The sequence below is a fragment of the Pristis pectinata genome, chromosome 37, assembly GCF_009764475.1.
Source record: "Pristis pectinata isolate sPriPec2 chromosome 37, sPriPec2.1.pri, whole genome shotgun sequence".
In the NCBI taxonomy this organism is placed as follows: Eukaryota; Metazoa; Chordata; class Chondrichthyes; order Rhinopristiformes; family Pristidae; genus Pristis; species Pristis pectinata.
Genome location: NC_067440.1, coordinates 8872335 through 8885794, shown reverse-complemented (window position 1 = coordinate 8885794; position 13460 = coordinate 8872335). Strand labels below are relative to the sequence as shown.

General features: G+C 46.8%; 1 protein-coding gene across 1 annotated transcript; it reads right to left on the bottom strand.

Annotated features, from left to right (window-relative positions):
• Positions 1 to 1242: 1242 nt before the first annotated feature.
• LOC127586477 (E3 ubiquitin-protein ligase RNF144A-like) lies at positions 1243 to 11770 on the bottom strand. The gene is made up of 4 exons (XM_052044484.1): positions 11469 to 11770; positions 7281 to 7363; positions 4271 to 4420; positions 1243 to 2069 (listed from the first exon to the last, which is right to left on the bottom strand). Exons 1-4 carry the CDS (start codon positions 11506 to 11508, stop codon positions 1542 to 1544), a joined length of 801 nt encoding a protein of 266 aa, XP_051900444.1. The 5' UTR covers positions 11509 to 11770; the 3' UTR covers positions 1243 to 1541.
• Positions 11771 to 13460: the final 1690 nt, after the last annotated feature.

The window sequence follows — 13460 nt, the reverse complement described above, 5'->3', positions numbered from 1 at the left end:
GAGTTCCAGATATTACCCACTGTCTGTGTAAAAAAACTTCCCCCTCAGATCCCCTTTAAAACTCCCACCTCTCACCCTGAAACGAACCAGTAATATTGGTCGAGAGGTAAATATTAAGACATCTCTCCTGCTCTTTGAATAGGACTTGGGGTCTCTCACGTTCTCTGGGAGAGTGCGCAGGACTTGGTTTAACATCCAAAACAACAACAACTCTTTCAGTTCTGTACCGCCCAGCACTGCACTGGCTTAACTTTTGGGTTGTACTTTCTGGAGTTCCAGGAACCAGCAACCTTTTGATGCAATGCAAGAGAGCCCAATTGAGCGACAGCTAACACTAATGAGGGACAAAATCCTATTTTTACATTTCTACAAGCACGGCTATAATACACACTCCCCTTGTGACTCATGGCCTGCAATATTTTCACTGTTATAATTCATTGGTTTATCATGAATACATGTATGCATCATGAGGTGATCCACTAATCAAACATGTATGACGATGAGTTACACTTTGCAAATTCTTGAAGGAAAATACGTCAAGGGAAGGTTCAAAGCCGGTCACTTCCTGCTAGTTCTTCTGCCTTAGGGCAGTCTGCAGCAGTTCTTGTGAATGTGTCTCCACAGTGCTGTTGGGGAGGGAGCGCCAGGATTTAGACCCAGCGATGATGAAGGAACAGCGATGTATTTCCAAGTTGGGGGTGTACGATCCAGAGGGAAACCTGCAGGCGGTGGTGGTACCTTGCATCTGCTGCACTCGTCGCTAGCGGGAGAGGAGGCGGGTTTCCCCGAGTGCTGTCGGAGGAGCCTGGAGTGTGAACACTGTGGATGGGGTGCCGATCGAGTGGGCTTCTTTGTCCCAGGTGGCATCGAGCTTCTTCGGTGGTGTTGGGGCCACAGAAAAACCCAGGCAAGTGTTCCTCAGCGTTCCTGTAGATGCTGGAAAGGCCTTGGGGTGTCAGGAGGTGAGTCACTCACCGCAGGATCCCCAGCCTCTGACCTGCTCTTGCAGCCTCGGCATTTGTGTGGCTGGTGTGTTTGAGTTTCTGGCCAGTGGTAACCCCTTCACACACTAACCCTAACCCCACCCCATCACCCTACCCTCACATGAACCCCATCCTACCCCACCAGTACCTCCTCATCACCCCGTCCTCACCAGTCATCACTCTCACTTGCCCGTAGCCCACCACAGTTCCCCACTGCCCACCTGTTCACGGGGTCTGCACTGAGGATGTGAGGGTTGTAGGAGTGCAGGTTACAGGATAAGATCTCTTTATTAGTCACAGGTACATTGAAACACACAGTGAAATGCATCTTTTTGCGTAGAGTGTTCTGGGGGCAGCCCACAAGTGTCGCCACGCTTCCGGTGCCAACATAGCATGCCCACAACTTCCTAACCTGTACATCTTTGGAATGTGGGAGGAAACCGGAGCACCCGGAGGAAACTCACGCAGACACGGGGAGAATGTACAAACTCCTTACAGACAGCGGCCGGAATTGAACCCGGGTCGCTGGTGCTGTAGAGCGTTACACTAACTGCTACACTACCATGCCTGCCCTGAGAGTGGAGGGGGGCCCAAGGAGGGATCCGCGGACAGGGAGGCTGCGGAGTGGCAGTGGGGACACGTATCCTTCCCTGAGGCAAACGTCTGCCTCGCTGCCAGGGGCTTGGCACACCTTGGCTGATGGTACCAGTTGGGCTGGGCAGTGTAGCACACATCGAAGCTGTCGAGGCAGCGGTAGCAGAAGTGGTTGCTGCAGTTCTTGCAGGTGACGTACTTGCAGCCCCCACTATGGGCGAGCAGAACTCTGCAGCTGGGGCAAGCCCGGATGGAGGGGCAGCCGTGAACCGTCAGCGCGCGGTTACTAATCAGCGCACAGCCCTGGAGCAGAGCGACGATGTGGCAGGACTCGTCCGTGCAGCTGCCTGCTTGGGGTGAGGCCCCCTTCCATTTACTCAGACAAGCCCAGCAGAACTGGAAGGTCTCCCCCCTTGTCTCCGAGCACAGCGGACACTCCATGCAAAGGTTCTCCAGGTCCAGCCTCTGCAGTAGGGAACTACAGCCCGGGCACTGTGGGAGGAAGAGACGATGTCACAATTCCCTCCAACCAACAAAAAACATAAGGCTAAAAGCTAAAAAGATCAGACAGTGTCTTTTTTTTGAAGGCAGGTACAGTAACAACATTTAAAAGACCTTTTGGCAGGTATGTAGATAGGAAAGGTTTAGAGGTATATGGGTCAAACGCAGGCAAATGGGACTACTGTGGATAGGCATCTTGGTCAACATGGACAAGTCGGGCCGAAGGGCCTGTTTCTGTGCCGTTTGACTCTGTGACCCCCAAAAACAGAAAATATTGGGAATACTCAGCAGGTCAGGCTGTGTCTGTGTTAATGGTTCAGGTCCAAAAATCCTTTGTCAGAACTGGAAAGAAAGAAAACAAGTCAGTTTTCAGAGAGGCTGGAGGTGGGATGGATAGGACGAAGGAAATACCTCCGACAGGGCGAGACCAAATGGGTTAATGTGGCCTGAGGCAGAACGTTTCTTTGCTCGTGTTTGTGTTACTAATACAAGATTATGGGGCATCTCTCTGTGTCTATTCCCTGGGTATGTCCCACTGCCCTGCTATTAGCAACACATAACCCAGACAAGGAAGCATAAAACAGTTCCTAACTGTCATATTAACCCATTTGGTCTCACCCTATCAAAGGTGTTCGCTTTGTTCTACCCATCCAACATAAAACTAACTTGTTTTTATCTCTTTTTCCCAGTTCTGACAAAAGGTCCCGGACCTGAAACATTAACTGTCTCTCTCTCTCCACAGACGCTGTCCAACCCGCTGAGTGTTTCCACCGTTTAGTTTTTATTCCTAAAAGCCTCCTCTTTCCCAGAACTCTTTCCTTCTTTTTAAAAATAATGTTATAAAATCAAATATACAAACTACACAGATTAACAGGGATATTTATAAAAGCAAAGCAATGTTTAGCTTTGTTTCAAGAGAGGTAGCATTGAAAATCAGCAAAATTTTGTTATATTTAATCTTGTGTGGGCCATACTTGGATCATTGGTGTTTAGAATATAGGAAATGGGTGCAGTGTTAAGTCATTCCAGGAAAAGGTGATTTGTATTCTGGGGAAAATTTGGTTGGACCAGGCTTGTATTCGCTGGTATTCGGAAGTGTGAGATAACTTGATTTAAACCTATGATCTCGAGGGGTTGTGAAAGGGTGGATGTGGGGAGGCAGTCTCCCGTTGTGGGAGAATCTGGAAATAGGGGTCACTGTTTAATAATAAAAGGTCACCCATTTAAGACAAGGTGGACAAGCTCGTGGCTAGTTTGGATAGAGTAGGCAGAAGCTGCTCCCAGTAGTGGATGGTTCAAGGACCGGGGGACACAGATGTGAAATTGTAGCCAAAAAATACAAGGTTGAGAAAGAACCACTGTACTGCAGAAAGTTAGAACATAGCACAGCACAGCAACAGGCCCTTCAACCCACAATGGCTGCACCCAACACAATGCCAAATTAAACTAAATCCCTTCTGCCTGCACATCATCCACATCCCTCCATTCCCTGCGTATCCATGTGTCTGTCTAACAGCCTCTAAAATGTCACCACCGCCCCGGCAGCCTGTTCCAAGCACCCACCACTTCCTGTGTAAAAAAAACTTGCCCCGCACATCTCCTTTAAACTTTCTCCCTCTCAGTTTAAACGCATGTTCTCTATTATTTGACATTTCTACCCTGGGGAAAAGTTTCCTATCTATGTCTCCCACCATCTGATAAATTTCTATCAGGTCTCCCCTCTGACACTTGGGAAAACAACCCAAGTCTATCCAACCTCTCCTTACAGCACACGCCCTCTAATCTAGGCAGCATCCTGGTGAACCTCTTCCGCACCCTCTCCACATCCTTCCTGTAATGGGGCGACCAGAGTTGTCGTGACCTGGAACACAACCTTTTCCCCAAAGCAGATGTACCTAAAACTAGAGGGAGAAGGTTTGGGGTAAGGGGATTAGAGGGGATCTGGGGAGGAACAGTTTCCCCCAGAGGGTGGTTGGAATGTGGAGCACACTGCCTGAGGGGTGGAGGAGGCAGAGACACTCACAACATTTAGGAAGTACCTGGATGAACACTTAAATCATCAAGGCAGAGAAGGCTACAGACCAAGTTCTGATGAATGAGATTAGTGTAGATGGGTACATGATGGTTGGCATGGATATGATGGGCTGTACATGTTGTGTTCCCGTTGAACCTGCCTCTCGATGTGACGTTACCTTCTTGAAAGACTCAGTGTTGTCCCTTGTCATCCATGAAAGCTTCTTCTCATAGAGAGACTGGTCCCTGTTCGTCAGAAGTGCGACAGCTCGCACCTCCTGCCACGCCCAAGCCTGCCTGCAGTGGGGACAAGTGATGTTGGTCACTCCCTGTCAAAAGAGAGGAACGAGTCTTAGGAGGGTCTCTGATGGGAAAATCTTTGCCCGCTGCCATTGCTTCGCGCCCAACAGCAACAACAAGGCACTGCATTTGTAGAGCACCTTTAATGCCACCAAACATCTCAAGTTCCTTCATGGGAGGGTTCCTCAGATAATATTTGGTAAGTTGGTTTATTATTGTCACATGTACTAAGGTACAGTGAAAAACGTGTTTTGCATATCGTCTATCCTGATCAATTCATTAGGTCAGTGCATTGGTATTGGTTTATTATTGTCACTTGTACCGAGGTACAGTGAAAAACTTGTCTTACAAACCAATCATACGGGTCAATTCATTACACAGTGCAGTTACACTGAGTTAGTACAGAGTGCATTGATGTAGTACAGGTAAAAACAATAACAGTACAGAGTAAAGTGTCACAGCTACAGAGAAAGTGCAGTGCAATAAGGTGCAAGGTCACAACAAGGAGATAGGACAAGGTAAAACAATAACAGAATGCAGAATATAGTGTTATAGTTACAGAGAAAGTGCAGTGCAGGCAGACAGTAAGGTGCAAGGTTACAACGTGGTAGATTGTGAGGTCAAGAGTCCATCTTATCATACTAGGGAACCATTCAATAGTCTTATAACAGCGGGATAGAAGCTGTCCTTGAGCCTGGTGGTACGTGCTTTCAGGCTTTTGTACCTTCTGCCCGATGGGAGGGGGGAGAAGAGAGAATGACCAGGGTGGGTGGGGTCTTTGATTATGCTGGCTGCTTTACCGAGGCAGCGAGAAGTGTAGACAGTAAATTTGACCCAAGCTACTGAGGCAATGTTCAAAAAGGTGGTTTTAATGTAGGGAAAAGAGGCAGAGAGGTTTAAAGACAGAATTTCAGAGCTCGGGGCCAAGGCAGCTTTGATTAAATTCAGGAGATCCACAAGAATCTGGAATTGAGGAGCACAGAGATCCCGGGAGGTTTCTAGGGTGTTGGGTTGCTGGATATAGGGTGGGTGTTGGGATATACGAGGCCATGGAGGATTTTAAAATTGAGATGTTGTTCAACCAGGGTTCAGTGATCAAGAAGAGAGATGGGTGAATGGGAATTTAAAAACCTACAGATGTTGGAAATCTGAAATAAAAACAAAACCTTTCTGAAAATACTCAGCGGGTCAAGCAGCATCTTTGGACAGAGATACAGGGTGAGGGTTAGTGTTACAGATGAGTGAATGGGAATCAAAAAATTTTGCAGATACTGGAAATCTGAAATAAAAACTTTTTTTCTGCAAATACTCAGGAGGTCAGGCAGCATCTGTGGAGAGAGAGAAACAATGTTTCAGGACCTTTAGACCATAAGAAATAGCAGAATTAGGCCATTTGGCCCATCAAGACTGCTCTGCCATTCCATCATGGCTGATTTACTTTTCCCTCGCAACCCCATTCTCCTTCCTTCTCCCAGTAACCTTTGATGCCCTCACTGATCAAGAACCTATCAACTGTCACTTTAAATATACCTAATGACTCGGCCTCCACAGCCCTCTGTGGCAGTAGATTCCCCAGATTCACTACTCTCTGGCTAAAGGAATTCCTCCTCATCACAGTTCTAAAGGGACGTCTTTTTATTCTGTGACTGTGCCCTCTGGTCCTTACTCTCCTACTGATGGAAACATCCGCTCCACGTCCACATCTTTCCATCTTTGATAGGTTTCAATGAGATCCCCCTCATTCTTCTAAACTCCAGCGAGTACAGGCCCAGAGGGATCAAACACTCCTCATACGTTAACCCTTTCAACCCTGGGATAATTTCGTAAACCTCCTCTGGACCCTCTCCAACGACAGTGCATTTTGCTCACAATACTTACAATTTACAGGGCTGAATGGGACTTTGGGCTGAGTTTAGATGAGTTTACTTTTACACTGAGAGTAAAATCACAGCTACACGGTATGTCCCTTCTTCCTGGGAACCTTACCTCCACCTAGCTACAGCCTCACACACCCATTAATTTCACTCATGTACTTTTGCCTTCAGGCTTGAATTCATTGCCTTACTCCAGATACCGAGGATCCGACTGTTTTAATGGAGAGCAGCTGTGATGTTACAGAACAGCCAGACCTACAGGTGAAACTGGATGGGTTTTTACGATGGGTAGTTTGTGTGGTTATCATTACTAAAACTAATTATTGTTCCAAATTCTGGACTATTTACTGAATTTAAATTCTACAGTGATGTGGTAGGATTTGAATTCTGCTCTCGGGGTTGTTAGTTTAGGATTACTCTTCTGGTGGTACAGGGGTGGTATAAAGAGGTGTCACAGTGGCGCAGCGGGCAGAGCCGCTGCCTCAGAGCGCCAGAGACCTGGGTTCGATCCCGACCTCCGGCGCTGTCCGTGTGAGGAGTTTGCACGTTCTCCCTGTGACTGCGTGGGTTTCCCCCTGGTGCTCCGGTTTCCTCCCACATCCCAAAGACATGTGGGCTGGTGGGTTAGGTGTCTGCTATAAATCACTGTGAGTGTAGGTGAATGGTAGAATTGATGGGAATGTGGGGAGAATAGGTTGCAGGGAAAACTGGTGGGGAATGGAATTCCTGGCATAGACTCGATGGGCCAAATGACCTCGTTCCATGTTGTAAGGAAATGAGGAATATGGAGTCCAGCGACAGAGCAGACAGCATCTGGCCTTCAGACGGAAGTCCAAGGCTTCCTGAGGTGTGGATGCTTAACATCTGATTGCTTCTCCTGCCTGCCAATCAGCATGATTCGGCCAATAGGATAGCAGAAGGCAGACCTTCTAGTTGGATGACGGGGAGGTGGTGCTGTCCAGTTTTGGGGTCTTGGGGGAAGAAATAAAAGGAGCAGAAATGAGAGGTTACCCACCAAGTCCAGAAGGCTTTTCACATACTGCTTTAATTGTTTTGAGAACTGGAAGTGTTCGCACAAGGTTCTTGTCTGTTGAATGCCTGTCAAAGAGGAAACCTTTTAGATTCCAACCATCTTTCTCTCTTTTCACACTGGAAATGTCAATGCCGTACATTATAAGAACATCCTAGGAGGCAAAGACTGTCACTAAACAGTCGACTGCCACAAGTCAAGCAGGTTGATTTTAATCAGGTCTGAAGAGAGAACCAGAAGAGAGGTTTGAGAAGGAGATCTGGAGCATAGGGACCTTGGCAAGCTCTACAACCCTTCCATGGTTGGCAGCACAATTAACTCCAGGCCAAATCAATTTTCAGTTGCATTATGATGGAATAAACGGTACTATGTGATCAAATTTCAAGAGATATCACTTCAAATACCAATTAGTAATGTCTCGTGGATTGTCTGCAAGGTTTATTTTTATGTACTGGCAACACTGTAGTCAGACTTCTGATATCTGTGTCACAGTGCCTCCAAGTGGCCAGAGGTTGCCACTACACCATGACAGTTGACATAGCAAAATAAAATGGGGAATGTTGACACAGCTGATGAGGTTAAATGCAAAAGTGGGACCAGAGGAAATGATGTTTCTGGAGAGGTCTAAGACTCAATACCCTAGTTAAAGGCACAGATTCCTATTAGGGAGCAATTAAAAATGGAAGCCAAAATTATAGTACATCTTGGAGGGTCATAAAGCTTGTGGAAGTCTCAGAACTGGGAAATGGGAGACCATCAAGGGACTTGAACACAGGTATGAGACTCTTGCAATTGAGGTGTTGCCAAATTGAAAGCCAGTGTTAGTCGTCTGGAGTGTTGAGTCATAGACATCTACTCTAGAAGCATTATTTCTTCTTGTCAAAATACTTGGAAACATTTTTGTATTTACCATTGTCTATGTCAACATTCCCCTTTTAATTTTGCTACGTAAACTGTCACAATATGGTTATGGAGAGACAAGAGATTCTGCAGATGCTGGAATCTGGAGCAACGCACACAAAATGCTGGAGGAACTCAGCAGGTCAGGCAGCATCTATGGAGGGAAATAAACAGTCGACGTTTCGAGTCGAGACCCTTCATCAGGACTCCCACCACTTGGTGGCACTATGGGGTGCATTTTGGAAGCTTACCTGCAATATTGTCCCATTAAATGTAAAAATAAACATTTCTCTCATTCCACTGATTGTCAGCAACTCCGCAAGAACTAAGTGGTGTTTGGAGTCAAATGTTTAGAAATTTAATCACAGCTTTTTGTTTCAGTACAGGTAGTTCTGCTATAACGTATGTTTCCATAACACAAATTGATTATAATGCGATTGATGTATTGGTGAACACTATGTGCATTACGCAGGCTGGATTGGTTATAACACGGTTTTGATCAGGAACTAGACAACTACTTAAGAGTTACTTCGGAAATTGACAAGGAGAACAAAAAGCAGTCTTGGGGGAAAAAGTTTTTGGGAGATGAAACCCTGTTTCCATGTAACCTTCCTGCTGTTGCCTCTTCAGAACACAAGCTGCTAGCTTCACCGGGGGAGGCCACTTGGAACTGACAAGCAATCACTCCTGTTGACAAATGTGCAAGGGTACTCTATTAAACAATGTAACATACAGCCTTTGGTATTTTTAGCTGGCAGTAACAGAAGAAACTTCCAGCCATTAAAAACACCTTTATTTTTGAAAATCCTGTGTGATAAATAACTTTGTTATTGCAAGCCTGGAACTGTCAAGCCCCCAACCCTCTTTTGCCCACTGGCACAATTGTTTTCGTAAAGCCATTTTCCATAACGTGAGGTACCTTAGGGACGTAACTCCCGCGTTATAGCAGAAAAACCCATACGATGCAACCAAAAATCGATTTAGCCTGGAGTTGATCACATTTCCAACCATTTCCAAGTCAAATCGTACCAGTTGTGAACTTCAATTGGGTATATCCCATCGTCAGCCATTCTTGAGACCCCTGGTGTGATCTGCGCATCAGCGTCACACACGATGATATCCTTTCAGAGCACCAAAAGGGAACTCGGAGCACACTGTCCTGGGGAAAACCATTGGAGGACATTACTGGGACAATATGGTCTTAACCCCCATGGTGCTGAACTGGGAGAGCTGCATGTAAATATGAAACTTACCTAAATCCTCACACACAGATGCCACGGACCCCAATCCTAACCAACTCACCTACATGCTGGGCTCTAACCACACCACAACCCCCTACACACCAACCATGGAAAACACTCTCCTACTGCATTAAGACCATTCCAATTGCTCCTTCAAGATGCGCTGGGAACTTCTGGTCAAGAATCTCCTCAAAACTGCTTCACAGTTGGAACGCACATCAGAATAGTGGTTGTAAGTTATACCTCAATGGGACCAAATTTCGGAAGCCTCTCCTGTGTCATTCATTCAGTGCTTGCAACCAAGGATGGATTTTTACCTCTTGATGTCTTAGGTGCAAACTTCTTCCTGTACTCCTTCCTGGCCAGAGGGTCGACACCTCAGAATTGTTCCATCAGAGTGAACAGTCCTCCTCAAGCCATGACCTATGTACGTCAGCTTGCTCTTCAGCTGCAGAGGCCATCACCATCTCATCCCGAACACAATAATAAAGCACTTCCAGTTCCATCACAATTTCATCATCACATGTTTCCTGTTAGTTAAGCAAGGGCCAGAAAACCTCCAGGTGTTTTCTTCTCCCCCAACCTCTCTCATTGAATATGCCCTTCCTGGTTTAAATAAACTAATCAGGCTTGAACTTGGACTCCTCGTTTCCTATAACATGATAATTATGTTCCTAAGAAGCCTCGCATTTTAGAAAGTCGTGTTATAGCAGAACAGACTTAAACAGGGTCAAAGCACAGATTTAAACAGGTTTTCCCAATCGCGATCATGCTATAACCAATATGGCCCATGTATTGCAAATAGTATTCCCTAATCTATCAATCGCATTCTAACTAATTTGCGATATGGAAACATGCGATATAGCAGAACTACCAGTAATAACAAGGTCCAATGTAAGTTTGCAGAACAGCACCTCATCTTCTGTCTGGACCATTGCAGCCTTCCAGACTCAATAATGAATTCAACAATTTCAGGTAACTCACTTCACGGACCACAGGTTTGAGAAGGCTTCTCATCACCGTCTCCTCAAGGGTGATTGGGGATGACTAATCCTGGTGTGCCGGTATTGGACTCGTCCACAAATTAATGACAGAAGTCTCACCGTAGCTGGCTTCAACCATCATAATCCAGGATCCGAAGCTTCCACTTAACCCACCCCTTGACAGCAACTAACTGGAGCACAGACACTAACCACTGGAAGCTCACTGTCACAACAAAGCAATCTCACCAACACACAAGCACACGCACACACACAGATGTAAGCACATGCATTCGTGAATACGCACACACACAGATATACACACACTATGCACAAACTCATTGATCTGCGCACACATTGGGTTTATGAATACACACACAAATACACATACACACGCAGTCATACCCATGTATAGACATAAACACACAGATCAACATACACATGAAAACTCAACACACACACACACACACACACACGCAAAGTTAATATATTGTTATAAACACACCCACAAAATTTGGAGTCTATCGCAGACCAATCTTTCCCTTTCCTTTCTGGTGGACTATTCAACCATGGAGGTATGACCAGGAAGTTCCAGACTATCTTCAACTTGCCGCCCGTAAGGCTCGGTGGATTTGGTTCAGGTGCAGGAGACTGAGGTGAATCCCCCCTCATCAAAGGCAGCCGTGACCGGTATTGGTGGATTGAAGGATCTTCCCCGACTCCACATGACAACCCTCTGAGATTTCTGCACTCCTCCAATTCCAGCTTCTCGATCATCCCTAATTTTAATCGGCCCAAAACTGCCAGCCCGGTCTTCCTGCCAGTACTCAAAGCTCTGGAATTCCTTCCCTACACCTCTCTGCTTCCCTGTACCTTTCTCCTCTTTAGCTCTTACGAGGCTAGGATTAAATTTTGTTGCTGCCACTCCTGTAACTCACCTTCTGCTCTGGGACGTTAAAGGTCCCACAGAAATGGAAAGGGCTGCTGCCTAATTAGGAAACTCGTCTCCGCTTGTGTGAGAACGAGAGACTGCAGAGTGGAAAGGCACATACCTGCTGCCGACTCAACGGTACAAGTGACATGGAGTTCCATTTTCCAATGCAAACACCGATGTGTTTCACTTCCAACAGACTGTTCCTCAGTAAACAACCATCCCCTTCTACTTTCACTTGTGCCACTAGCACCATGCCAGATTCTGTGATGTCATTTCCGACCTTGCAATCATTAGAGACAAAATGTGCAGCTCCCTGCTTTCTAAATCATAAGGTTGTGGGGTTCAAATCCCAGTTCAGAGATTTTAGGTGCAAAAACTGGGGGTGCAGCTCCCAACAGCAGTGAAAGGGCGCTGCGTTGAAAGGGGAGGTGTCTTTCAGATGTCAAACTACTTGCTTGTTTGCACTTCCTGTTCTAGGGTGAATCAGTATTTGCAAGATGTCTCCAGAGAGTACGTCAATATTGTACAAGATGTCCTTGGGGAATGTGTTAGTATTTACAGGGTTTCCCAGGGAGTGTGTATTTACAGGGGGACTTGGGCTGTGTGTCAGTATTTACAGGGGGTCCCTGAGGTCTGTGTGAATGTTTACAGGGGGTCCCTGGGGAGCGTGGCAGTATTTATAGGGGTTCCCGGGTGTGTGTGAGTATATACAGGGGGTCCCCGGGGAGTGTGGCAGTGTTTATAGGGGTCCTGGGGTGCATGTGAGTATTTACAGAGCGTCCCCAGAGAGTGTGTCAGTATTTACGGGGGTCCCAGGGTGTGTGTCAATGTTTACAGGGGATCCCCAGGGAGTGCATCAGTATTTACAGAGGGTCCCAGGGAGTGTGTATTTACAGGGGGACCTGGACTGTGTGTCAGTATTTACAGGGGGTCCCTGAGGTCTGTGTCAGTATTTACAGGGGGTCCTGGACTGTGTGTCAGTATTTACAGGGGGTCCCCGGGGAGTGTGGCGGTATTTATAGGGGTCCCGGGATGTGTGTGAATATTTACAGGGTGTCCCCGGGGAGTGTGGCAGTATTTATTGGGGTCCTGGGGTGTGTGTGAGTATATACAGGGGGTCCCCGGGGAGTGTGGCAGTATTTATAGGGGTCCTGGGGTGTGTGTGAGTATATACAGGGGGTCCCCGGGGAGTGTGGCAGTATTTATAGGGGTCCCGGGGTGTGAGTGAGTATTTACAGGAGGTCCCCGGAGAGTGTGTCAGTATTTACAGGGGATCCCAGGGTGTGTGTCAGTGTTTACAGGGGATCCCTGGGGGGTGCGTCAGTATTTACAGGGGGTCCCCGGGGAGTGCGTCAGTATTTACAGGGGTGTCTGGGGAGTGTGTCAGTATTTGCATGGGTTCCCTATAGGGTGTCAATAGTTACAGAGGGTCTGTGGGAAGTGTCAATATTTGGAGGGAGATCAGGGATGTGTATGTGTCAGTATTTACACGAGGTCCCAGAGAGTGTGTCAGTGGGTCTTTGGGGAGTATCAATATTTACAGGGGGTGCCGGTATTTACCTGTGGTCACTGAGTATGTGGCATTATCAAGGCTTACTTGAGGTGATGTCAGTATTTATTGGAGATCCCCACATTGAAGGGGGTTCCCAGCCATGTGTCTGGGGATTTTAGGTGCATGAACTTATTGGTCGCATACATCCTCCCAGTGCAAGGAAGAGAGGAACGCGAGTGTTGTCACAACTGCTCTGCAGTTGTTGCAGAGTAGCAGAGTCTACACCTCACAGAGCACGGAAACAGACCCTTTGGCCCAACTGGTTCATGCAGACTAAGATACCCATCTAAACTAGTCCCATTTGCCCATGTTCGGCCCATATCCCTCTAAACCTTTCCTATTCATGTACCTGTCCAAGTGCTTTTTAAATGTTGTTATTGCTCTGGCAGCTCATTCCAGATACTGAACACCCTCTAGGTGAAAAGTGTTGCCCCTCAGGGTAAGGTTCCTCCCCTCTCACCTTAGAACTATGCCCTCTAGTTCTTTATTCCCCAACCCTGGGAAAAAGACTGCGCATTCACCCTATCTATGCCCCTCATGATGTTATACACCTCTAAT